General features: G+C 40.1%; 1 protein-coding gene across 3 annotated transcripts in view; it reads left to right on the top strand.

Annotated features, from left to right (window-relative positions):
- LOC122078292 (DNA annealing helicase and endonuclease ZRANB3) overlaps positions 1-27,407 on the top strand; it is a 107,751-nt gene that overhangs the window by 29,289 nt on the left and 51,055 nt on the right. For all 3 annotated transcript variants that reach the window (XM_042644224.1, XM_042644222.1, XM_042644223.1), the window contains exons 8-10: positions 13,565-13,627; positions 23,786-23,951; positions 24,940-25,139. In XM_042644224.1, coding sequence (XP_042500158.1) covers positions 13,565-13,627; positions 23,786-23,951; positions 24,940-25,139 — 429 coding nt within the window. The remainder of the gene's footprint in view (positions 1-13,564; positions 13,628-23,785; positions 23,952-24,939; positions 25,140-27,407) is intronic.

The raw sequence follows: 27,407 nt of genomic DNA, 5'->3' as shown, positions 1-27,407 counted from the left end.
GGCTGGGAGTGTCGACTGAGGGGTGGGATGCCCTAAACCTTGAGAAGGTGAGAGGGCTGAACCAATCTATCTCCCGTTCTTCTTTCCCCTTCTCATCCCTACATCATTTCTTCTTTTCCTTTTCTTTTGTTATCGTCCTGAGTGATAATAAACTGTCTGAGACCTATTGAAGGTTCCCTTTGACCATCTGCTGCTGGAAATCTGAGAAGACATCTACAGTACCTGCACTCCTGTTCTGGAGAATTTTCTGGACATCATTCAAGTCCACATAACTCTCTGCTCCTTGGGTCAATGAGGCTAGTACTACGAAGGTTGATTATACACCTACAGAAGGCCACTTGACCAGCCTGGTTGGGACATCTATCTGATTGTGGGTTTACAAGAAATTTCCTGTTCTCTTGACCTAGATCAAGACTTGAGATATCTTGTGTTGCTGCCAACAGTTGGGGTTCAACTTTTGAATGACATTTAGGCATCATACACAGAACCTTCGATCCAATTTGAGGATCATCTGAAGCTGCAACCTCAAGTTCTTGATGATTGGTCAAAAGTTTCCTAATTCATGACTTCAAGAAAAACCCTGTAGATTTCCATATTTGGCCATCCAATCAGACCCCAATTTTGAGGGTCATTCAAGGATCCTACTAGGGGAACTCAACCAGGTTTTGGGCTAGTTTCTTGGCCTGGTTTGTGAGTACTTTTACCCTAATTTTCCAGATTTCAGGCCTGGTCTATCTTCACAGTTTCAGCCTCATGTTTGAATCTACGTATCTGTGTCTGAAGTTGAGTCCATGTTTGCTGGATTTATATTTGTAAGTTGTAACCATTGTTGGTTTATTGACCTGGTTGAGGAGTGGGTTAACTAACTTGCTTGGTATTGGAGTTTAGAGATATAACTGGGGTTGGGTACATCTGTTACCCACATTACGTTATAATTAAAAATAGGCTTTGGTCCTCGCTTGTGCTCGCCAAAAATCTCTAGCCTTTTTGCTTCTGTCTGCACATCATCAGGCACATACATAGGTTTCACTGTCATCACACTATGTCATCCCCTTGTCCTGGTTTTTGTCTTCCTCCAATTCCCTATCCTCATGCGTGCAGCAATGGCCCTAGAAGTCTCAGTAGGTACCATGGGGCATGTAGCAACATGGTCCACATCTTCTGCATTCCTAGCCAACTATTGTTTCAGTCTTGTGGCTCCACCTCTCATAATCTTCTTGTGACAATAATTACATTGTGTTTTTTTCTTTTCACCATCAATTGGCACTCCATGCTTCCATGCTATGTCTCCCCTGTCACCTCCGCTGCCTCCTCCCCTGTTGCCTCCCTGTCAGCCATTATCTCACTATTGTACTGTTTCATATATAAAACAAGCCATTATCAACTATATTTTCAAAGCACTTGGTGACTAAAGGCATTGGAGGGCCTTCCTATTTGCTTAGGTGGTAAGGAGGCTGCTAGGTGGTGCCTAGGAGACCTAAGCATGCATGATTTTGAAACGTGGATACAGTTTCGTTCCCGCTTCTCGAAATCAAAGGGACATAAACCATTTGGCAGGGTTTGTGGACACAATTGTCTACCCTAAATTCCCCTTTTGTATAAATATATATATATATATATATATATTTTGCAAGGATTATAGTATCTATATCGGTTGCCACATAGGTCAGGTCATTTTGGGAGATGTATCGTATTCGACATATTGTATTGGAAATAAGTAAGATAAGCTAAAGATAAAAATGGTCAATATACGCATGGAAATTCACTTTGCATAAAATACTATATAAATAGGCAATATATAACATGTATCATGCATGAACACTAAAATGGAGAACACCGTATTTAGAGACAAATGCATTCAAATGAAATTCTTATAATGGATAAGGTTTTCTACATGTAGTATATTGCCATTGCCATTGCCATTGCCATTAGTCCCATGAAGAGTGTCGTGCTGGTTCAAAGTCATTGCTGGGAGGTTCTTCAAGAATAAGAGCAACTAGGATGATGTCGTGCACTTGCTGAACATAGGCACAATATTGTTGTTGGTGAATCCTGATCTCATTTTAATCCAGGAAGTATTGGTGATTTTTCCCAAATAACGGTGGTCACGTTATATAGGGAGTCATCTCGTGAGGAGGTTTTGTCGTGAGCGTTTTAAGATTTTGGTTGCATAAAATGAATTTTGACCCTGTAAAGAGACGTATTGCATGTATTAAAGTGTATTGGTACTTATACAATTGGATTTTTAAATGTTCGTGTATCTGTATGTATCAACCTGTGTCAGCACGTATCATGATACTAAGTTTTTTTAAAGCTTATCCATCGTATCGACATCGTTCAATACCGGTACGCATTGGTCGATATGATATGATACGCACCAATACTTTGAACCATGTATATATATATATATATATGTACATATAATTGATGGTGGACGTTGTCACACATAAGGTTGCTCCCATACTTGTCAAAGAGTTTAGCAGGGGTTAATGCGACTAATGCGTAAGTGTAAGACATGGGCTTGGCTAGTCTGGCACTTGATCTAACACTTATTTATGCCAAATATCATTTAAGTAATATTATTCATAAATTAGCAAACGCCCTGAATCCAATAAAAAATGTTTAAAAATAAAATTCCGAAAGGATAAAAATTCTAGCCCCTAGTTTAGGAACACAAAATGAATTTGTGGTTTTGAGGGCGATTTTCAAATTTCAAATGCTAAGGTTTTTTCCAAATCTGAAAATTCCATAAATCTTATCATAGTAAAACATTACGAAAAACCAAAGGTGTAGTAAAATAATCTTTTGTTCTGATGTCCATAATTTTATTTTCATTCAGGCGATTTTGAATAACATTTGAGCACCTTAAAATAAGTTTGACTATAAGATAACTTTGCCAATACAATCCAGATTTAAGCAATCTTGAATTTGTTTTAAAGTTGGTTTTGTGCTCTACCTAACAAGAAAGTCTCATGTAAAAATAAAATTATTTGACTAATCAAACTTATTATAGAACAAAAACATTTCTCTAAATGTTGATTTTTGCTTACTTGATGTGGGTTAATGTCGATTTTTGATGACTTGAGGTGGCGTAATGTTGATTTTTTATGTTATAGGGTATATGTGGCATACTAAATAATGTTAGAAAAGAGGGAAAATAAAGGATAACATTTGGGTGTTGGTCTCCTAGGCAACTCCTAGTTGGATGCTTTTTGTCGCCTAAACACTTAGGCACCCCTTTGTCACCTTGGATTGCCTTACCATCTTGACATCTTTGGTTTCTCCATTGCAACCTAGTGGTCGTGGGTTCGAGTCTGGTGAAAACCTCTCTGCGAAGTGGGGGTAGTAAGGTTGTGTACATTATGACCCTCCTTCGACTACGCACTGGCGGTAGCCTCGTGCACTATGTACGCCATTTTTATGTATATAATTGTTTTTGTTAAAACACACGAAGCATAAGGATTGTTAAGCAGAGTAGAGGAGTCACACGACACACAGAGACATTATTGAGACTGCCGGTTGGAAACGGACATATGGGCACAACTGGATAAATATCATCCAAAAGCTGTACTCTATTTTCTCTTTTCCTTCTATATCCCTTTGTCTGTAATGTTCACCATTATATTAAAGCCAAATAATTTAGGTAAAACAACCAACTGACCAAGGAAGCAAGTAGTAGACAAGGGGTTCCAATTTTGGTTCCTTCGACTGATGATGAAATCTTCTTCTCCCTTTCTTTTTCTTTTTGGATGAATAAATAATTCAATACCAAGAGAAGAAGAAAATACAAGGGGAAAGGAGGGGGGTAGAGGGAGGCTTAAGCCAGCAAGGAGAAGCCAACGCAAGGGGAGCAAAATAAAAACTTACACAAAACCATCACAGACCAGAAGAGAGGGGGTTGGGTGCGGGCGGAGGGGGAGGGGAGAGCTACAAGCAGTTAGGGGGGTTGGGAGAGGGCAACCGGAAGGTTCTAAGATGAAATGATATGGGAGTTTCCGGTGCAGATAAGGACGGGACGATTATGCCGAGGAAGGAGGGCCTAGGCTTTGGAAGCAACATCAAAGGAGATAGATTTCCAAATTTTATCTGGGAATCTAGATTTGGCAGTCCATCTTCGAATGTTGCGCTCCATCCAGAGATGGTTTATAGTAGCGCAAATGGTTGAACCAGAGGACATGTCTACCCAAATGGTTGAACCAGAGAAGGACATGTCTACCCAAATACATTCTCTGTCAAAAGGGAGGATTGATCTTCTAGAAGTCTAGCATTTGGAAAGGATAGATTTCTAGACATTGCAGGAAAAGGGGCAAGAGAAAAAGAGATGGGGGATATCCTCAGTACCTGGGGCATAAGCAGTAGGAAGGATTGGTAGGGATATAACAGTGAATGAGGAAGGATTGGGTGGGAAGACAGTTGGACAGGCAACGCTAGAGAGTGAAGCTCTGGCGAGGAATAAGACCTTTAAACCAGACCAGTTTATGTCAGGAAACTGTCGGGGAAGGGGAACGAACAAAGGACCAAGCTGAGGCAGAGGAGAATATCCCATTGGAAGAGGGTGCCAAATACAGTGGTTGTCTCTTCCTCTATGACCTGGGGGAAGAGGGGGAAGGGAGGACCAGAGGTCAAGCAGAGGATGGGGGAGGGGGGAGGAGGGAGGCGACCAACCATTGAGAGAAAGGATAGAGGAGACCCAAGCATTGGCATGAAGATCGGAGGAGTATATGACTCTAGTGGAGACTAGGTTGGACATAATGCCCGAAGGATGCCAGGGGTCCTTCCACAGAGAGGTAGACTGACCATTTCCTATGGAATAGGAACGGCAGTGAGAGCCAGGGGCCTGTGCTTGAGGATTTTCCTCCAAATCCAGGAAACATCTGAAATGAGAGGGGCCGTCCAAAGAGAGTTATACTTGAGTAAACTAGAGAGGATCCAATCAACCCAAATGCTTTTTTGCTTGGAGACAATCTTCTAGATGAGCTTAAGGATTCCCACTGAATGGGAGAGATGAGGTGGAGGTCAGTTGCTGATTAAAAAGAGCGGGAGAGGATTTCCAAGGAGATGGAGAAGAGAAGAGGAGAAAGAGGGCATCCTTGACGGATTCCATGCCCCGAGGGGAAGTAGCCGACCGGGCTTCCATTCACTAGGACAGAGAAATGAGGGGAGGAGATGCAAGAATGGATCCAGTGTACGAAAGAGGCCGGAAAGGACATTTGAAGCACATTGGTAATGAAGCCCCAACTAATCGTGTCAACGCTTTGTGAATGTTAATCTTAAGGAGGGTAGTCAGAGAGTGAGACTTGCGGTTAAAGGCACGGACAATCTCATGACAGAGGATGATGTTATCCGAGATGCTTCTGCCAGCAATGAAAGCGGATTGATTTTGACTGACAAGAGTAGATGACTTTCTGAATCCTATTGGCCAGGATTTTAGTAATGAACTTGTAGAGGAGGTTACAGAGAGAAATGGGTCTAAAATCATTCATAGAAACCACAACTTTTTTGGGGATTAGGCAAAGGATGATGTGATTGATCCCACCAATTTGGTTGGGATTGTAGAAAAAACTACACATCGCCAGGATGAGGTCATTGCGGATGATATTCCAGTAGGCAGAGAAGAAGCCCATACTAAAGCCATCGGGGCTAGGGGCCTTGTTTGCCTTATGGGGAAGAATGGCTGAGAGAATTTCTTCCTTGCTGGGAATGGACTGGAGGAAGGGGAGAAGATCATTTGGGACAAACTTGTTGAGGAGATTGGGAGGGATGGGGGGTTGAAGAGCCTTTGGAAGTGAGAAAGCCTCAGACTTGATGAGATCGGGGGAGAAGAGCTCAGTCCTAGAGGAGGAGATGACCTTAGGAATGGTGTTGGCATTATTCCTAGCTTTGAGAGAGTGGTGGAAGTAGGCCGAGTTAGAGTCCCCTAATTCAAGCCATTTGATGCTGGATTTCTGACGAATGAAGCTTTCTTCTTGGTCCAGGAGCAAGGAGAGATCGGTTGCAGCAACTCTTTCTTCCTCAGCCAGGATAGGGTTATGGAGATTAAGCTGAAGCCTGGATTGAATGGAGAGGAGTTTATCCCGATTGATAGAAACTTGGGTAGAGATATTCCCAAATGAGGTGTAGTTCCATAGCTTTAAGGTGGATTTGACATTCTTAAGCTTTTTTGCAAAAGAAAGGAGGGGGGACAAGGAACTGGGGGTGGGAATGTTCCAGGCACATTGGACAAGCGGTTGGAAATCAGGGTGCGAGATCCACATATCAAAGAATTTGAATGGTTTAGGACTGAAGAAGCGAAAGGGAAGGACATAGAGAGAGATGGGCTATAGTCCGAGATCCCGAGAAGACTAAAGCAAGCATGAGAGGAAGGAAAAGCATCTAACCATGCTTCATTAACAAGGGTCCTGTCAAGCTTACAAGCCACTCTATGAGTTCCAGCTCTTCTGTTGTGCCAAATAAGCTTGACACCTGACCACCTAGGGTTGGTGAGATTGAGATCATTAATGCAATCGTTGAATGAGTCAACAGTCTGAGAATCAGTGGGGTTCTTTGTGGCTGTATTGGATGACATTGAAGTCTCCAGCAATTCCCCAAGGCCTGGGACCCACAGAGGGGGCTAAGGAAATCAGGTTAGACCAGAGGGGATTCCTGAGGGAAGCACTATTGTGAGCATAGACAATGGAGAGGAAGCAAATGAAGGGCACAGAGTTGTGAGAGATGGAGATATGGGTCACTTGGGTAGAGGAGAAAAGGCAAGAGATCGATAGGTAGGAGGGATCCCATAAGATCCAGATCCTGCCATTAGGACTGTGAAGGTAGTTGGAATGGAAGGACCAGGTAGGGGGTAATCAAAGAGGCAATCCAGGAGGCATTGACCTCTAGGACACTGGTTTTTAGAAGACAGTAGAGATTGGACTTCGAGGAGCGAATGAGGGATTTGATTTTAGCTTGCTTAGCCGAGGAGTTGAGTCCTCAAACATTCCAGATAGTCCAAGGAATCATTTGGAGGTAGGGGAGGAGGGCAACAAACACTTGGACCAGCTGCGGGGGTATTTGGGATGGAGGGGCTAGCGGTGGGAGGGTGCTGGCGGCTATAACCAATGAAGGGGGGAACAATGGTGTTAGAAGTGGATCTGGTAATAATGGAAGAGGCTTTTTTGGTTTGCTTTTTTTAGTTGATGGTAGAGGTGGAGGTGGAGGTGAACATAGTGGGGGGTTTAAGATTGGAGTTAGGCTGGTCGATGCTGCAGGGGGTGGGGGTGTAATAGTTGGCCAAAGGTTCCATAACCAGGGAGCAAGTCAAGGTGACAGGTGTGGAACCATTCAAGACAAGAGTATCCTATCATTAGGGATTTCTTCTGAAGACACAGTCCTGATGCAGTTGTGATCGGTACTGGGTTTTTGATGAAGATTTGTTGTGAGGCACTACTGATGACGATGACTTGGGCAATCATATAGAGGCCCTGGGGAGCAGAGGAGGAGCGCATGGGCCTTCCTGGGAGAGGAGGCCATATGTAGCAATCTAGGATTGGAGGTAGCAAGGCCTTCGGAGGCCAGAAGATGAGAGCTTTCTAATGAATTATCCTGGGTTGAAGAGGTGCCTTCCAAGGCCAAAGGGGGAGAATTGAAAGCTTCAAAGTTGATGCAGGGGGCGGAGAGGCCTTACAAGGCCTGCTGAGGAGAGATGTCGACTTGTAAGCTGAAGGAGAGGATCGAGGGGCCTTCCGAGGCCAAAGGGGGGTCTCTAAGACAGTCGCCATTCAAGGAATTAGTACCAGGGAGCTTAACGACACTACCAGAGACAGGGGTAGAAGCTTGAAGATCGTCGGAGTGAGAGCCAGACAACATCAATTGGTTACGAAGGGACAAGCAAGGGTTGGAGCCTGTCGTGGCGTTTGCGGTGGTAACGATAGGAGACGAAGCACAATTCAGAACAGAGCAAGAGCTGTGACCAACAGAGGAACCATGAATTACAACGACGGCCGGTGAAGAGCCGTGACCAACAGGGGTAGGCGGGTTAGGAAGAGAGGGGTCGGATGGGTCGAGTTGGCATATGGGTAGGATAAGATTGTTAAAAGGATGGGTTGGGTTGTACAGATTACCTATATATAGGGGTTGGTCGACCGGGTTTGAGAACTTGTTTAGTAAGTGAACCGGTAGAAATTGGTTCAATGGGACAAAAGGTGGTTCGTAACTGGTTTGGGTTAAATGGTTAGGGTAAGATTGTGAAGGGGTCAAGGAAAGTGGCATTTAGTTCGAGGGCAAGTTCGTTGCAGAGAGATTAGCGACAGAAGGAAGAGGTAAAAGAGGCGGGAGAGACGATTTGAGGATGGGGGTAGGTGTTCCAGTGTCGAAGCAGGCTCAGCTTGATTGACTAGAGAAGATTTCGAGAATGGAAGAACCAAGGTAGTATCAGAGGTGAGCAGGGCTGATGGGTCATCGTCAGAAGCCAAAACAGGGTCTGCCATCTCAAGGATCAAGAATGGGTTGTGATCAGCTGGTAAAGAGGTCGACGGAGGACTGGAGGTCGTAGCAATGTCTTCATTTGCTAGAAGCGTCGCCGGATCTAGAACCGACTGCTAGTTTCTTTTTTTCTTTTTTTCTTTTTTTTTTTTGATGTGTTTGCATGAAACTGGCATCTTGGGAGGGATTGGCGATCAGAGTTCGTCTGGCTAATTCAGATTGATCATCAAAGACCCCATTGACAGAGATTGGGTGCTTATCACAAAGTTGAGGGGGTTCCGACAGCAGGGGCCGCCGAAGAAGGAAGGGGCATCAGGGTTACAAAAGGTCACAACAACGGAGGAGGATTTTTTTGCATGACACTTCTCCCTTCCTTATAATCTTGTGTTTTTGTTTTGTTTATTTTTCTTTTTTCATTTTAATACAGAGGCATGATCCCATGCATCATACTGTGTATAAGCTAACTACACAAACCCAATCAAAATATTATAAAAAGTCATTTAATCTTATATAATAATAAAAAAAAACCAAAGGGTTCAATACAATAAGGCGGTGGAAAGGCTCGGACTTTTCCAGATTCCTCAGACCTCTTAGCCGGAAAAAGGTCTGCCTTCCCAAATCTGAAGGTCGTTTAGGAATCAAGAAGATCAAGGACGCAAACAAGGTTGGTGTCCTCAATCTTATTTGGAAAATTATGTCCAAGCAGAAGAGTATTTGGGTAGATTGGATACATTCCGGTTTGCTCAAATCCAATTCTCTTTGGACTGCGCCTTCCATTTATGATGTGTCTTGGTTTTGGAGGAAAATTCTTGAGCATAGACCGATTGCCCTTGCTGCCATATCTTACTCGATCGGTAACAGGCATTCCATCTCCCTCTGGAATGATCCCTGGCATCTTTCTGGCATCCTCTCTTAGTTGTTATCTCCCATAACTATTTATTCCTTTGGCCTCCCCTCCAATGCCTTGCTCTCCTCGATCCTCTCTCCCATAGGCTGGTCCCCTCCCTCTAGTCCCCCTCCTCTGAGGGACCTCTGGTCCTCCCTTCCCCCTCTCCCCTGGTCATCGGGGAAGAGAAGATAAATGTTTATGGACCCCCTCTTCCAATGAGATTTTCTCCTCAGCCTCTGCTTGGTCCTATATTCGCGACCCTTCCCCTCTGGTTCCCTGGTGTAAGACTATCTGGTTTAAGGGTCATATCCCTCGCCATAGTTTCACCTTATGGCATTGCCTGACTAACTACCTTCCCACCTAAGCCTTCCTCATGCACTGCCGCATTCCTGCCACCCCTGCTTGCTGCCTCTGCCCTTTTGGGATCGAGGATATCCCTCACCTCTTCTTCTCTTTCCCTCTCTCCTCCCAGGTATGGAAGATTGTCCTCTCCCACTGTTGGCCGACTAGAAGACCAATTCTTCCCTTTGATGGACAATGGATTGGGATAGATATGACCTTCTCGGGCCTTTCATTTGTGACTCCATAGGCAAACTGGATTTCTGTGCTACCATTAACCACCTCTGGATGGAGCGTAACATCTGTAGATAGACCCCCAAATCTCATACTCCATATCAGATTTGGAAAGCTATCTACTTTGATGTTGCCTCCAAAGCCCATTCCCTAACCAGCCTGCTCTCCCACCCCATCCCCGGCTTCCATAAGAACTCCCTCATTATTTCCTCTTGGAACCTTTAGGCTGAGACAATCCAACCCTCCTGAGGGTGTTAGCTCCCCCTCCATGCTCTACTTTGGTGCTTTTAGGATGTTCCCTTTGGTGTTCTTTTGCTTTTGTTTGTGATTTCTTTGTTCTCCCCTTGGGTTGGCTTTTCCTTGTTGGCTTAAGCCTCCCTCCCCCCCCTTTTCCCTTGTATATTCTTCTTCCTTGGTTATGAATTATTTGTTCAAAAAAAAAAAAAAAATCATTAATGGAGTGCTGATTTTTATATGGTTCCTCCATATGTTTTTGGCTATGCCTGTTTTGTTCACAACTTGTGTTCTTTATCCGTAAGTTATCTCCTAGGTCCACTAAATGCAATTGTTGGGTTATTCCCGTACTTAGAATAGGTATAAGTGCTATGACCCAGCTGCTCACCGAAACTTTGTTTGGTGTTGATGTGTCTTTTTTGAAGGCACACCATTTTCTTCTTCCCAGGCATCCTAGTCTGGGACTGAGTGGACTTCCACGGCTCCACCTCCTATTCCTACTCTCATTCCCTTTCCTGATGTCCCTAGTACTAGCGTCACACCCCCTCTACATGTTTATCAGTGCCAGAAGAAGCTCAGATAGCCCAATGTCGATACTACTACTCCAGATGATTCGCTTCCTCCACTGCCACCCTCCTCTGCTGAAGCTCTTATCCCTTCTGTCCCTAATGACCTACTAATTGCTCATCGTAAAGGTACACACTCACATGCTCTCAAAAATCTATGGCTGTGTATCCAATTGATAGATTTGTTTTCTTATCTCATCTTCCATCGACTATCCACGGTCTTGCATTGTCCCGTTCTACTCATATCGTTTTTAAAACTCATGCTGACGCTATGTGTGTCCCTGGATGGAAAACTGCCATGGATGTAGAAATGGATGCTCTCTTGAACAGTGCCACCTGGAGCCTGGTAGATTTTACTTGTTGATAAGGACTTGGTGAAGTGTCGCTGAGTTTACACTATTAAATATCATTCTGATGACTCTGTTGAGCGGTTGAAAGACCGTCTGGTTGCCAAGGGGTATACTCAAACGTGTGGGGTTGATTATTTTGAGTCATTCGCTCTTGTTGCTAGGTTGAACGCTGTTCGCCTCCTTATTTCTCTTGTTGTTAATTATGATTGACCATTTTTTTAGTTGACATGAAGAATGCATTTTTATATGGTGAGTTGCAGGAAGAGTTGTATATGAAGCAACCTCCTAGTTATGTTGCTCAGGGGGAGAATAGTGGTCGAGTGTGTCGTTTACACAAGGCTATCTATGGACTTAAACTGTCCCCTCGGGCATGGTTTGACAAATTTAATGCTATTGTGGTAAATTATGGTTTTTCTCAATGTTATTCTAATCACTCTGTCTTCGTTCGTCACAGAGGTAATAAATTGGTTGTCTTAGTGGTTTATGTGGATGATATTATCCTCACTGGTAATATGAGGCAGGGATTTCTGAAGTTAAGAACTACTTACAATAGCATTTTCAGACCAAAGACTTTGGTCAACTTCACTATTTTTTTGGGATCGAAGTGGTTAGATGCAAGAAGGGGATCAGTTTATCTTAAAGAAAGTATGTGTTGGATCTTTTATCTGATACTGGTATGCTTGCATCTAGGCTTGTAGATGTCCCTATGGATCCCCACCAAAAGTTTGGTGTTAGTGATGGGGAACTTCTCTAGGATGTGATGTACAAGAGTTTAGTTGGCCAGTTGATATATCTCACTGTCACACGACCTGATATTTCTTATGCTGTTGGAGTCCTTAGTCAGTTCATGTAGTCTCCTCAGCAAGCACATTGGGATGTGGCTATTTGTGTTCTTCGGTATTTAAAGGGTGCTTTTGGTAAAGGGCTGATCTGTTTCCCTAATCGGCATATGGAGTTGGTTGCCTACTCCGATGCTGATTGGGCTGGCTTTGCTAGTGATCGTAGGTCCACTACAAGTTATTGTACCTTGTGTTGGAGGTTATCTGGTTACATGGCAAAGTAGGAAGCAGACCACCATTGCCCGGTCTAGTGTTGAAGCAGAATATAAAGCTATGGATCACACCACCGCTGAGTTGATGTGGTTACGATCGTTACTTTTGGAGTTGGGTTTTCCCGTAATTAAACCTATGAAGATGTACTATGACAACCAAGCAGCTGTGTATTGCCAATAACCCTGTCTTCCACGAGAGGACCAAACATATTGAAGTGGATTGTTACTTTGTTCGTGATGCTGTTCTGAAGAAATTAGTTGAGACGCCTTTTGTTCATTCCTCATATCAGTTGGTAGATATGTTTACTAAGTCTCTTTTTGCTTGTAGTTTTCATTGGGTTATACCAAGCTGAGCATGGGTGATGTATAGCTCTAGCTTGAGGGGGAGTGTTGAGTTTTAGGGGTATTTTGGTCTTATCGGGTTCTCCTATGTATTAGTTATGATCAGCGCAGGGTACAGGGGTATTCCTGTTCTGCCTAATTATTGAACCTGTATATATTAAAGGGGCTGACCTGCGGCAGACTATTCTGGTTTGAGCCGCAGGTTAGTTCCCAACTTTTGGGACTAATTTTGTGTCTCGCTTATCACCTCTCTTATTCTTTTCTTCTTCTCTTCTTCCTTGGTTTGAACACAGATTCTGGAATTGTAGCAATAAGTCATAACCCTACAAGGGCATAAAATAAAATACACCAGCAATAAGACAAAAAACAATAAAAAAGTAAGGGAGAGAGAATCTAACGCTAATACCGATAGACTCTCTCCCTCCCCCTCACTTGATACTTCTAACAGCTTTAATTTGTTCATTCTTTAGTTCATATTTTTCTAGTTTTACCACTCATCCATCTCAACATCCTCATCTCAGCTACGCTAAGTTTGTTTATATGTTGTTTCTTAACTGGCTAACATTCCACTCTATAAATTATTGCTGGTCGTATTAATGTCCTATACTATTAGAGGAGTAATATGTGATGCACAAATTACAGCAGTTAAAAGTCCACACTTGTAAGCCAAAAATTACTTTCGAAAGATTTGTAAATAAAGATATGAATGGCTTTTTGGAACACAAAAATGGCTTTGAACGGTGATGAATAGCAAAATAAAATCCTTGTAGCTGACTTTATTAAATGGGAAGTTTAGTTGAGCTGAGTTATTGCTGTGCGTTGACTGTTGAATAGCAAAATACAATCCTTGTAACTGCCGTCATTAACTGGGAAGTTTAGCTGGGCTGAGTTATTGCTGCCGTTTACCATGGTTCCAGCGAAGCTTATATTCCCTATTCAACCTTCCAGCATCCCATATGTCAAACTTTATTCATTTTGTTACCACTTCGGATAGTATTGTGCTAATAATCTGATGCCTTTTAGTTGCATTCACCTTTCTTGGGATTAAGATTTTGTATTCATGTATTGGTAGTGACTTATGATGCCATTCTCATTCTTGCAGCGGGATTTTTCAAAGGGCATTCGTTTGGAGGAGTTAAATGTGCTACTGAAGCTTACTGTCATGGTTTGTTTTGAACTTATTACTGGTTTTGATGTTGTAAGAACTGATTTTCAATCCATAGTTTGTCATGGTTAATTTGTATGCTTTTTATTATTCAGGAAGATTATCTTACTATTCACATTTATGTCTATATTTGTGGTTGGTGCTAATTAAACTATGCTTGTATGTTATACATAAGTTTTGCTTCTGGTTTTAAGGGTGCTTTGCTTTATCGTGAAGAATTTTAAACGATCTTCCTTTTTTTGTAATGTCATGGTTGGTAGCAGTCATGATCATGTGTAGCTTTATTTTATTTTATAGATAACCAAAATTTTATCAGTAGTGTAGAGAAATCTACAAGAACAATAGACTACTGACTACTGAGACAACAGCTGCAAGCACACTATGGATATTCCCTGGGAAACCCCAAGAAAGAGGCGAGGAGGGGGGGGGGGGGGGGAAGGGGAGGGGTACATGATAGGATATAATATCCTACATACAAGATGTTCCTGTTTGTCCCTTCTCTAGCAAGCTTATCAGCAAGAGAGTTGGCTGATCCTAGCCTCCAAGATGGGGAGAAGTTCCGTTGCAGGGACAAAGACCTAGTTTTGTGAATGAGATGGATATACCTTTATGGGCGACCGTTGCTATGCAACCAACCAATCATGAACTTAGAATCACCTCCATCAATAGCATCTGACCAACCTTTCAAGATGGTTATCTCAAGCTTCTGGTTGACTGCCCTAAGGATCCTTTTCCGGTTGACCTAGTTTTGTGAATGAGATGGATATACCTTTATGGGCGACCGTTGCTATGCAACCAACCAATCATGAACTTAGAATCACCTCCATCAATAGCATCTGACCAACCTTTCAAGATGGTTATCTCAAGCTTCTGGTTGACTGCCCTAAGGATCCTTTTCCGGTTGACCTAGTTTTGTGAATGAGATGGATATACCTTTATGGGCGACCGTTGCTATGCAACCAACCAATCATGAACTTAGAATCACCTCCATCAATAGCATCTGACCAACCTTTCAAGATGGTTATCTCAAGCTTCTGGTTGACTGCCCTAAGGATCCTTTTCCGGTTGTTGAACCAGTAACAACTCCAAGGTGGTTTGCCATCTGGTTGAACCATTAACCTGTCAGAACTGGACAGTTGTATGTTACAGTTATGATGTCATTTGGTAGATGTTGTGAAGTTTAGTAGTCATGGTGATGTTACAGTAAGTTTAGGTTTGTGTGTGTTAAAGTTATGATGCATTTAGTAGATGTGTTGAAATTTAGTAGTCATGGTGACATTGGTAATTTATGGTGATGTTTACAGTAAGTTTAGGTACAGCAAGTTAGTGGGACTCTTATTTCTTTATGTTTCGTTAATTAGGTAAGTGATAAGGTAAGTAAGGGTATTCTTGTAATTGTCATTGATTGAAGTTATTATTAATAACAAGCATTGTTCATGGTTAGGCTAACAATTCTAACCGTGTGCACTTTTCTCTTTCTCTCTCTCTTGCTCCGTTCTCCTTTCTTCGCTTTCCTTCTAACTTCTTTTCTTCTTCTCTTCTGGTTCTTCTCTACTGGTCCTGGTTTGTTAGACCAGGTTTCCTAACATGGTATCAGAGGCATGAAGAAGAAGAAGAACGAATATATATATGTAGATATATATATATATATATATTTTAAAACCCTAGTTTATTCAGAATGAAGAATAAACTAGGTTTCTACCGTTTGATGGTGCCTTGCTGTTCTGCTGTGATATGTGGTTGCTGCCCTATGAAATTTGATATCTTGGTAATTTTCTGCTATGATAATCTTCCTTGCAAGGGTTCCTTCCGTGATCTGCGATATTGCTGCTGATTGTGCCTTCTTCTGCCACTGTTATTGCTTCTACTGCTGTGATTTGTTGACCTACTGCAGTCGGATAAATTTTTTCAACAGTTCTTGCCAAACCCTAACTGTTTTTGAGAAGTGATATTTCTCATCTGATCTGGCAGTTGTTTTGGGATGTTGTTCACTACCCCGGGGTTATATTAACCAATATTTGGTCTTTATCCGACCTATGGATTGGAAGATTTCTGGATTCCAAACTTTTAGGATCTTAGTTTCTATTTTGAAACTTATTCTTCCTAAGTGTATCCAACCATTGGACCTATTTCATACTTTGGGCATCCATTCTATTGATTGAAAGGGATACTCGATCCAAATTTGATGATCAGACTTGCTGATTTTGAGTTCTCAAATTCCTTCTAAATCTGGTTATTTTGGTATGCTGCGATCCTGTAATTGGGGTTAATTTCTGGAACCTGCTGAAACATCAGATCATATCCACTATTTTGGTAGCATAATTTGGGATTTATTTCTGCTGTGTATCAGAGGGACTCAATCAAGGTTTAATGGATTTATGACTGCTGATTTTGCTGATACACTATTTCTCTTGATTGGGTTACTGGGATGCCCTGCGCATGGTGGTCTACAAGCATGCCATATTCTTATTGTTATCTGATCCTGCAACTATTATTCATAATCAGATCTGTTTTGATCCTACGGCTGGTGTTACTGGATTGGTATTATTAAGTGGAGTTTCCTTGTTTGATAGATGTGTTGTTGATGGCTGCTGTTCTGTCTTGCACTATGTGCTGTTTCTTAAGGTAAGATTGAAGGTTTCACCCATCTAAAAGAAAAAAAAAAGAAAAAAAAGATTGAAGGTTCCTAGAAAAACCTCTTAGCTCCAAACTTCCCTTTCTTAGAGAGATACCAAGCTGAAGGCTATTCGCACCTTCATTTCAGGGCTATTAGACTCGCCTTGACTTTTCATGTGCTGAAAGGGTTGCCTATTATTTCAAAGGTTTATTGCTTGACACGAGGTTTTGTGAATATAATCAGGTGTGTCTGAGAATAATGGAAACTACTCTTAATGCGGGTTCCGACGTACCATATTTGAAACGCCCCAGCCCCATTAACCTTGGCACAATATTGTTCTCTTTGGCCCATGAGCCTTAAGGCTTTAAAGCACGTTGTGCCATGTAAAGGAGGCTAGAGGTTATCAACTAGCCCAACAACCTCCCCCTGGGCGATGTGGGACTAAAGTTTGCACACCCTAATCGATGTTCCAAATACCTTGGTACTTGCCGTCTTTTAGTGGGGATAGCTCGCTGATCTCCCAGGCGGGTCCACTTGCTGTTTTCTTGGGTGTCACACTCTACAAGACCCTCAAATGACTTATATCAATAGATTCCTTGACAACATAAGATTGATATATTGCACCAACACTTGATGGATCTTGTCACTCGAGGAAATCTCAGAACAAATTCTTTCCAAATCTCTCAGTTAGAAAAGGTAAAGAAATTTCTTGGGACCATTTTCAACAGTTTACAACGACCATCTTTTCTCTCAGGATTGGCAGGATATTATCCTACATATAATCCTCAGCCTTTAGATATGACTTCAGCCTCTCCGTTTGGATCCCTTATTCTTTCTACCCTTTAACCCAAAAAGGCATCAACAATTCTTGTGATGATTCCTTCAGATCCGAATACTTCTAAGGAGAAAGCAAAAATAATATAGTCTACTGAAGTCCCTTCACAGTCATCCTATACTACTGGATCTCCTAATCCTTTGACTACATTCTTACAATAACTAACATCCCAGCCGTCAGAGGAAAATTCCTGTCTTCCAATCAATAAGGTCTGGTCTAGATACATCTCTGGTTCTGATTTGTCATTATCAGGCACATTTTTGACAACACTACCGGATCCCTTTTGGTTCAACAAACGGAAATCCAAATCCATCAACTAGTAAAGCTAATCAACCTGAGATCATAGAGGAACTTCATGATACCTTTTCTGAGGCTATTGGTAACTTATGGCCATTCAATCGCATAAGCAAAGCTACCTTTTCTCTTGATGATGTTCTCCCTTCTCAAAGGAGGGAGCCTATATGAAATCTACTCATGGTGTTCTACACAAAACCAACGACCTGAATCCACTCTTGGTTACACTCTCATACTCCTTGTTGTAAGATTACAAGGTGATGCAGATTAATAACCAAAATAGGCTTGTTTTATTAGGAATAAGCCTAAGGTTGGGTTGTATACGTGTTGGGCCTTCAGTCATGTGGTTTGGAGTATATTGGGCCAATTTTATGGGTCTAAAAGAGGGGCTTTAATATTGAGTACGGGATTACTAGTTAATTTTATTTTTTCCTTAGTTTCCTTTTTAGTTGGATTTTGATGGGGTTATTTAGTTTCTAAATCCAGTTTTTTTAGTTTCTAGTTTTAGTACTTTTAATTCCTAGTTTCTATTTTCAGTTTTAGTAACTAGAAGACTTTCTCTTTTGTAAGATTCTATTTTCAGTTTTAGTAACTAGGTGAGTTTCTAATTTTTAGTTTCCTATTTCAGTTTTTGGAAACTAAAGTTAGTTTCTATTTTATGTAACCCCCAATCATTATTATAAATAAAGAAGAGGGTTTCCATTAAGCTCCACGATTTGATGAACAAAAAAAGATGCTGTTGCGTTTCTCCTCTATGAGGGTTCCTTGTGTTTGATCAAAGAGAAGGGTTTGGTGTTTGATCCAAACGACACTCTGCGGCTAGAAGTCCGGGTGGATCTTATTTATTTCTGGTTTCTCTTAGTGCGATTATCTTCTTCAGTTTTCCAAGTAAGTAATCTGAACTCTTTTGCAATTTTCCTGGGTTCTGAAAGTTTCAGATTCTTCCACCGACCTGTACTGATCTAAGAGACCAGCCATCAGATGGCTTTGAAATTTTGGTCGAGTACTACCCCCGCTGAATGGGAGATTCAATCCAAATTTTAGAGGAATCTGACCATGAGATTGTGAATTATAGGATTTCTTCCTATTTAGTCCGATTAGAGTTTTTGCCCAGATTTCTTGTCTAATCTGTGTTGAAGTTGATTGCTGCCCTTATTCCTTAATGGACTGGACCTTCTAAATAGTAATCTGAGTTTATCATACGCTATTTAATATTCTGTTATTAAAGTTTCCTAAAGTTGTTGGGATCGACTGTAAGGTTTCAGAACCTGCTGTCCAGATTTGTTAGTATACTGTTGTTGGATTACTTTGGTGGATTTGTTGTTCTTTGGTTTAAAAGTTCCTGCAGTTTTGGCCAATGATTAAAGTATCGGTATCGGTCGCTGTATCGGTCGGCCAAAATTAAGATACGTATCGGAGGGTATCGTATCGTATTGGAGATACGCTAAAGATACACACATAAATGGATATGAAACATTTTTTTAAACACTTTTGCATAAAGAATTTGTTAAAAAAAGCTATTGATAACATGTATTATGCATAAGCACTAAATTGAGGGTATCGCACTAAGAATTCAAGGTTTGTAGTTGTCTTATAGATGTAAAATTCTTATTCCCAACCTTGATTTCCACTTTAGTTAGAAAGAAATATGGCTGACAACAACTTTGGAACAATAACTCCTAAAAAAATCATGTTTTTCTGAAAAATTACCCATCTTGGCCATTATATGACCGTAGTGCACTGTATGTTTTGAGAATGATGTGCTGATGTTTATATTTACATCATAGTTGGCACGACGTTAAGGCGAACTAAGGCGTTGGAGGGCTGCCTAAGTGCTTAGGCGACAAGGGTCAACCTTGTGTCATTAAAACTCAACATTAAGCCACATTAAATCATAAAAAATCAACATTAAGCCACATCCAATCATAACAAATCAATATTAAGTCACATTAAGTCATAAAAAAAATCAACATTTAAAGAAATGCTTTTGTTCTATAATAAGTTGATTGGTCAAATGATTTTATTTTTACACAAGACTTTTGGCATTAGGTATAACACGAAACAAGCTTCCAAAAATGTCTAAGATTACTTGAATTTGAGTTGTAATGACAAAGTTATGTTATGGTGAAACTTATTTTAAAGTGTGCGAATGCTGTTTAAATCACCTAAATGAAAATAATTTTATGGACATCAAAACGAAAGATTATTTTACAGAACTTTTGTTTTTTTGTAATGTTTTACCATGAAAAGATTTCTAAAATTTTTAGAATTGAGAAAAATCCCAACATTTGAAAGTTGAAAATCGCTTCTACAACAAAAAATCCAGTTTTTTTTCCTGTGTTGGGTGACTTTTTATTCTTTTGGAATTTGATTTTTAAACTATTTTTATCGGATTCAAATAGGGGGGTATTTGATTATTGATGAATAATATCTTAAGTAAATTAAATGATATTTGACTTAAATAAGTGCCCAAATATATGGCGACAGTATTATAAAAAAAAAAGATTTTGTAACCTGGAAGAAACAGAAATCTGTATGGTTCGCACCTAACAGAACCGAACCTGCTAGAAACCATTATTTACATAAATGCCATCTTCACCATGGGTGTAAAAGAAAGCATATGGTACTGGTTAGAGTGATTCCATATCACTACAATGGCACTGGAAAGGTGTATTCATGGCAGGCACTTCTTTGTAATGGTGACTGGAGGAGGGGCCAACAATTGCAGAGAAGGGACAATGGCCCAGTGCGTGCGTGGGTGTTGGCCTACAACTGTGATCTGTCATCAAGCAAAAGGTCCAGCCACTTCCATGAAAATTTGACAAAAGCTGAAACCAATCATCCCTAAAATATAAAGAAAGGTATAAATTTGAACTATTTTTCATCCACAACCAGAAAGAGATAGAGACATATTGATGCCTTCTCAAAGAGAGATAGAGAGAGACAGAGAGGTGAGTTTTACCTTCGTGCATAGAGACTCAAAAAAATATTCTCCATGGGAAAATCGAACTTCGACCAGGCTGGATCAACAAGGTAAGCTGCAAAATTATTAGAAAAAAACAAAAAGAAAAAAGAAAAAAAAAAGAAAATGGTTGAGAGACGTAGAGGGAGTGAAAGAGAGAGACCTACCTCTCTGGCGGCAGATTTGCGTCGTCTTCGTAGACTGTGGCTGCAACGTTCTTCTACGTATTGTAACAACGAACTGAAAACGAAGAAGTAGGGAGAGAGAGAGAGAGAGAGAGAGAGAGAGAGAGAGAGAGAGAGAGAGAGAGAGAGAGAGAGAGAGAGAGTAGTAGTAGGCTCTGCCTTGTTTTTTGTTCAGTTCCCTTTGTGTCTCTGGCCGTTGCAACTATTTGTTATCTTCCCTTCGTATGAAAGAGAGTAAATAGGGTTTGCCTCACTTCTGTTATGTTTTGAGGGTAAAGTACGCATTTGCCCCTTGTAACTTAAGTTGCAAAGTTGATTCAGTGCCTTTTGCTCATAATCAATTATGAAGAAAAAAGAGCTCCACTTTCATGTTCCAAAAAAGGAACTTCAAAACCTTAAAAGTGTCTGGTTTATTTAAAAAAAAAAAAGGAAATTGAACTGGACTTACCATACAGTTTTTACCCCATTTCTGTTCCAAAAAATTAGAAAAACAAAAGAATCCATTTTTTAGAATGTTACAGTACAGAGCCTAAGCCTCTCACTATTCAGCTATTCTAATTCGGCCTGACATAATGAGTAAGATTCCCTTCCTGAAATCTAAAATCATTATAAAAGGTAAACTATTGAATTGGATATTGACACTGAACTTGTACTTGGACTTCTTTGAAGAGCACAACAATCTCTTCAAGCTTTCTTGTGCTAATGCTCATTCAGAATTTTACTAAAATACTCCCACCCTCTGTTGCAAATATCAAAATCCTCATTTCCCTTCCTTTTAAGAAAATAATTAAGATATTACTCCCACAAAAGCATCTCATAAGGGAATGATTATGGACATCTCCAACTTGCCATCAATGAGTTGAAAGGTCTGCAATCTCAGAATCTCATAAAGCCCTCCATTCTCCTTGGTCATGTGAGTCTTTCTATGTTAATAAAAGATCAGTACCCATCTGACTAGCTATTTCGGGGTCAATCCATGACAAGGTCACCTCTATTCCTCAACCACTCGTATAGGAGATATCCTTCTCATCATTTGACTCACCTAGAAAATGTCTACAAGCTCAATTTGATCTTTATCATCCTCCATGCTCATGCGTAAGTATTGCATCTTGAGTCTCATGTTATAATACACAAACACCAATTTCTCCAACCGTGTGCGACCCAATCTGTTCCACCTCTTGGAGTGGATGAGTGAGAATGTTTTCCATTCATCCGCATTACAATATTAAGATTAATCATTTAAATGATTGTACTAGGTACATATTTATATGAATTGAGTGGAGACAAAATGACATAATGTAGTGGGCTTACTAGGAAACGTGGTTTCTTGACCAGACTTTGCGGTTGCACGACCGAAAGTCCCAAGAGCATCCCTGAAGGTATTTATCTACACCCATTTCAAACATTAGTAATGTTCGTCTTAATACAAAATCAAGTATTACATTCCTTATAAATACTTAGTAAACTACCAAGTCTTATTGGACCTCGATTGTGCAGTTGGATTTGGCTCTAACTTGGCCACATTTTCCACTATATCTATTGGGGATAGATCCGTTATAAGTCAATGCTTATATTGGTACTTGGGATTGAGATAATAACCTGAGAATGATATTGTAAAGAGAAGAGAAAGAGAGTTGCGATGGTGGAACTTTGTGACAGCTATGTTCAACTGTAATAGTCAAGATCTTAGGTTTTTATTTATTTATTTTAATTAAATGAAACAGAATCTTAAGTTAGGATCGACAATATGATTTTTTTTTTCATTTCAAGGATTAAAGTATTGGTATCGGTCGGCCAAAATTAAGATACATATCAGAGATACACTAAAGATACGTACATAAATGGATAGGAAACATTTTTTTATACACTTTTGCATAAAAAATAGTTAAAAAAAGATATATATATATATATATATATAATATGTATTATGCATAAACACTAAATTGAGAGTATCACACTGGGAATCCAAGGTTTGTAGTTGTTTATGGGTGTTAAAACTTTGTTCCCAACTTTGATTTCTACTTTAGTTAGAGAGAAAAATGGTTGGCAGCAATTTTGGAACAAAAACCCTCTCAAAAAATCGTTTTGCTGAAAAATGACCCATCTTGGCCATTATATGACGGTAGTACACCGTATCAGTCGATACATACCAAAACGTACATTTTACCTCGATTTTTAATTTTCCAAAGAGTATAGGTGCGTATCGGCCGATACGGTACGATACGCACCGATACATTTGTCCAGATCGATCTATGAATTGGGCAGATCCCCTTTGTTGGCCTGTTTTGTGGTGAAGTTTATTGGTTGATTGTTTTTTGGTCCTAGTGGAAATAATTTTCTTTCCGGGGTGTTCACCCCCCCCCCCCCCCCAAAAAAAAAGATTAGTTCCTGAACTGCGTTGATCTTTGCTGTGGTCTGATCTAAACCTCAATCCTCAGTTTATCTGAAGCTGTGTTAAAACGCTTGTCGCTAGTTGTTTTATTTGGTTGTTGGAATGTTATTATTTTGATTTTGCTATTTTTTCTTAAGTTACACGTCGGTTTTAATTTGAATTCGTTTATGGATTTTTTTTCTTACTTTTTTAATCCACTTATCGATTTCTGGGTTAGTAATGTTGGGTATTACGGAAAAGTAGATCCCCATTAATATAATTCTTGTTAGATAGTGTCTGAACATCTTAATGTCAATTGGTTTGGTTCACCAACCTTTATTTTTTTTTTTTGGGGGGGGGGCGTTGAATAAAAAATTCTCTACCGAAAGGAGCAAAAGATACAAGGAGTCCCTAGCAAACGGGAAGAAGAAAAAACATTACAAGCTTACCTACAAAAGATAGAGGGTTGCAGTAAGGAGAGAGGCAGGCCCAAGGACACAACAATACGCCTGTTCCTTGGGGAATCAACATAGCGAGAGGAGACCAAAGATAACTTTCTTAGCTCACCAGCTGATCTTGATTGGCCAGATCTGCCTCTTTGCCTTTTCACTATTTTTGTTGGTTTATAAAGTATTGATTTAAGTGTTTGCACAATAAAATTCATGTTCTTGCTCAAGAAAATTAACTTGAACCCATAAGAAATTGACGAAATTTTTAAATCATGCATACTTACACTGGATAACTTTTGGAAACCTCATTGCCTTTTCCTTCGACTAATTTCTAGACACTAAAGCTTAGAAGAGTTGACGGAACTTCTCAAGACTATGTTTATTGTCCTCGAGCTCACCATGGAATTATTGGTTTATTTTTTTGGGCGATTTTTATTTTTTACAGATAAGGCGTTTGAAGGAGGAAGTGCTGGTACAATTACCACCCAAACGTCGACAAGTCATAAGATTGGTGTTGAAAAAGTCTGATATTATGTCTGCAAAAGCTGCTATTAGGAACAATGGCACTACTCCAATGGAAACCCGAGAGGAAGGCAAACTCCATTTGAATGGTGGGACTCCTGAAAATGATCCTTATGCTTACAGTCCTCTGGAAATTTATTCTGAATCAACTGTTAATTCCTGATTCTGTCTGATAATTTATCAACTTAAATTCATATTAAGCATGCCTGTTTTTGATTCTACGGTTGGTAATGCCTATTTATTTGATTGGGAAAAATCAATGCCAAGCTGGTGGGACGATTCTATCAAATAATTGCACCCGAAAACGTTCAGATGGGAACGAACATGATCAAGGTAATTAATTGAGTTGTATGTTGCTGGCTGATGGGACTGCCAGGGGAAGGCATAGTAAATTGGATGGAAAAGGATTAAGATTTTTTTAGAGCAGGGAGTTTGAGAATTGAAGAGTAGTAGCAGGTTGAGCAATATTGCAAGAAAAGTTTTGGCTCTTGAGAAAACTAGGGTTTAGGTGGCCAAATCATTATTTAGGATATGATTTTATCTATTTCACCTAGCTTTGGAGGAATGGGTTAGTGGGTTAAAGAATAAGGAACTAAGAAGGATTTAATGATTTTTTAAATACCAAGAATGCGTGAACAAGAACTGCGATGGACGTGGAAGGTTGTAGAACAATGTAGCGGCACTATTTTGTTTTTGCTGAGAGTAGAGAAGAAGAATAATGAAATCCCCTCAAAACAACTTTTTGTGAAGGATACATATTGATGAAGAAGAGGATGTTTAATTACCGGATTATTTCACCAGGAACAATGGATTTGCTTGGAATTTGGTTCACCGGGGGCAGATGGATCATTCTTTATTCTCTTGTACCATTTTTTAGTAAATAGTGAATGTGATTAGTCTTTTGTCACCCATTATATAGCTTGCATTGCACCGCTGATGTTTCAATTACATATATAGATGCGGTTAAGAATTAGCTGATGATGGGCTTTAAATGTACGATATCATGATTAATGTTGCTATTTTTCTATTTTTAATAATTTACTTCACTTGTACTAAGTGCTTGCTTTCCCTGCTCAGAGGACGGCGATTTCTGTGGAAAATTGGGGAATCTTTCTTATCAAGAAGTCGGTATTGCTAAGCTTTCTGGGTTTTGCAATTGGCTTTCCATTCATCCAATTGTCACAAATGTAGGGGCTCCAAGAAATTCAGACATGGTTCTTAACTCCCCAAAAATGATAATATTTGCTCATCACCATGCTGTTCTTGATAGAATTCAGGTAAATCAATTCATCTTGTCAGTTTTCCAATATAATAAAACGAAAAAGGTAAAAAGGATAACCTCATTATTGCATTGGTGGATTATGGATGGGTTGTATCTACTTACTGCATTCTACCCAACGATTGACATCTTGATCTCGAGGCCGGCTTCAACCAAGCTCAAAACCGAGATTTGGTCTGGGACGGTTGAAACTTGGTATTTTTTGTGCAAAACTCGACATGTCAGGCCAGTCAAAACTGGTCAAAATTGTTGAAACTGGTTAAAATTGGTTGAAACTGGTTTAAACTTGGTATGAGTTAGTATGTACTCAAGGTTTTGCCCCTACTGAGATGATGAACAATGAATCTACCTAGGTTTGCAAGTTTGGCCTGGCGAGCCTGATCTGGCCAGAAACTTTCAGGGCAAGGGCTGGGCTAGGGTTGGGATTACTAGGTCTGGGCTAAGGCTTTGGGTGTGTATGCAAGTTAATACCATGAATTGAGCATCATAATTTACATTTAGTTTGCATCATTGATTTAATATACTAAACATAAAGATATTTATTTAAAAATTAACTTTCCCAATTTTGTGTTGTGACAGTAAGTTGATAACAGAACCTGAATCAGTACCTGGACATAAGGTAGAGAAGAGAGAAATTAGGAGAAGAGAGAAGTTGAAGAGAAGATGAGAGAAGAGACGAGAACACAACCTGCGGTTTGAGTAATGGGCAAAATACTCAAACCGTGGGGGTTGGGGATCTATTTATATTAATCGTAAAGCCTAAAGATTGGATCCACCACCTAGAACCGATTTAAGTGTATAAGAAATAAAAACTTTTACAATAATATCTACACCACCCTTAAAAAACCGACACACCTAAACCCATAATGTCAACACTCCCCCTCAAGCTGGAGCATAGATATCACTCATGCCCAGCTTGTAACACCCGTGGAGAAATACATTTCGAAATAAAATTTTTGCTAACAAGTTTCAAAATTGATTATTAGAGTTGAAAAATGGGGTCGAAATCCATTTATTCATCATTGCATCCTGAATAAAATGACAGTCCATTCAATATATTTAGTCCTTTTGTGAAAATCTGGTTTACTGCTACATATATAGTTTCCTAATTATCATAAAACATGTCTATTGTCTGTTTGGCGATTATATAAACTATAACTGCTTGTGCCCAGAGAATATAATTCGAAGCTCCAATCAGTTTAATAGATGTGATTTGATCATTGACATTATCCGTGGGAGGCATAGCCATAATGCTGTAGATAGTAGAATTCTTTCAGAGAATAAAACATATGCAACTAGTCACAAGAGGCACCATCAATAATAAAAACTAGCTGCAAGAATAGTTACCAGAGGCACGAGGCTCAGAGATAGCAACTAAAAAACCCAAAAGTAGAAAAGCACAAAAGCCAAATCCTTGAGATCGCCAATGGTTATGATTCTTTGTTTGATCGAAATTTTTACCACTGTCAGTGATAGTATAGGGAGAAACATTCCTCCGATAACCACAACGATCAACCCACGAGAGATGGGTTCTTGGAAAATCTCTCGAAAAATTAGGATTGTGGTTCGAACTAGGAGGGGACTTACCAGAGGAGGGAAATAACCAACTTCATCAAACAATAACTTCGGTAACAATAATAATTAAACCTTAGTTGTGCATGTTAAATAAACAGGGTTTCTAACAGAGAGAAAACGTCGTAAGTGGCTTATGGCTATACACCAAAAGGTAGGGAAAAGCCCTAACACCACACTCAGAAAATGCATCAAGAAGGACTCCCTAGTACTGAAATCGAAGCTCTGAAATCATGTGACAATAACCGAACTTGAATTCGTACCTGGACATAAGAAGGAGAAGAGAAGAGAGGAGAGGAGAGGAGAGAAGTTGAACAGAAGAAGAGGAGACGAGAACACAACCCACTGTTTGAGTAATGAGCAGAATACTCAAACCGTGAGATGAGGGAATTTATTTATATTAATGATAAAAGCAATTACAACCTAAAGTATGGGTCCACAATCCAGAACTGACATATGTGTATGAGAAATAAAGACTTTTACAGTTATATTTACAACACCCTTTAAGAACTGACACATCTAAACCCTTGAAGTCGACATCATATAACTTTAACATGGGAAAAAAAAATTGACAAAACAGTGCCAGCCCTACCAACCTGACCCTGACATCCGTATCGAACAGAACATGTTGAGCAAAATCTTCGTCATGTAAAACCTGCTTGATTTAGATCGGGAAAATCGTATGGATTTTATG

Source organism: Macadamia integrifolia, chromosome 5 (assembly GCF_013358625.1).
Source record: "Macadamia integrifolia cultivar HAES 741 chromosome 5, SCU_Mint_v3, whole genome shotgun sequence".
NCBI classification, from domain to species: domain Eukaryota; kingdom Viridiplantae; phylum Streptophyta; class Magnoliopsida; order Proteales; family Proteaceae; genus Macadamia; species Macadamia integrifolia.
This window is presented reverse-complemented; position numbering and strand designations above follow the sequence as displayed.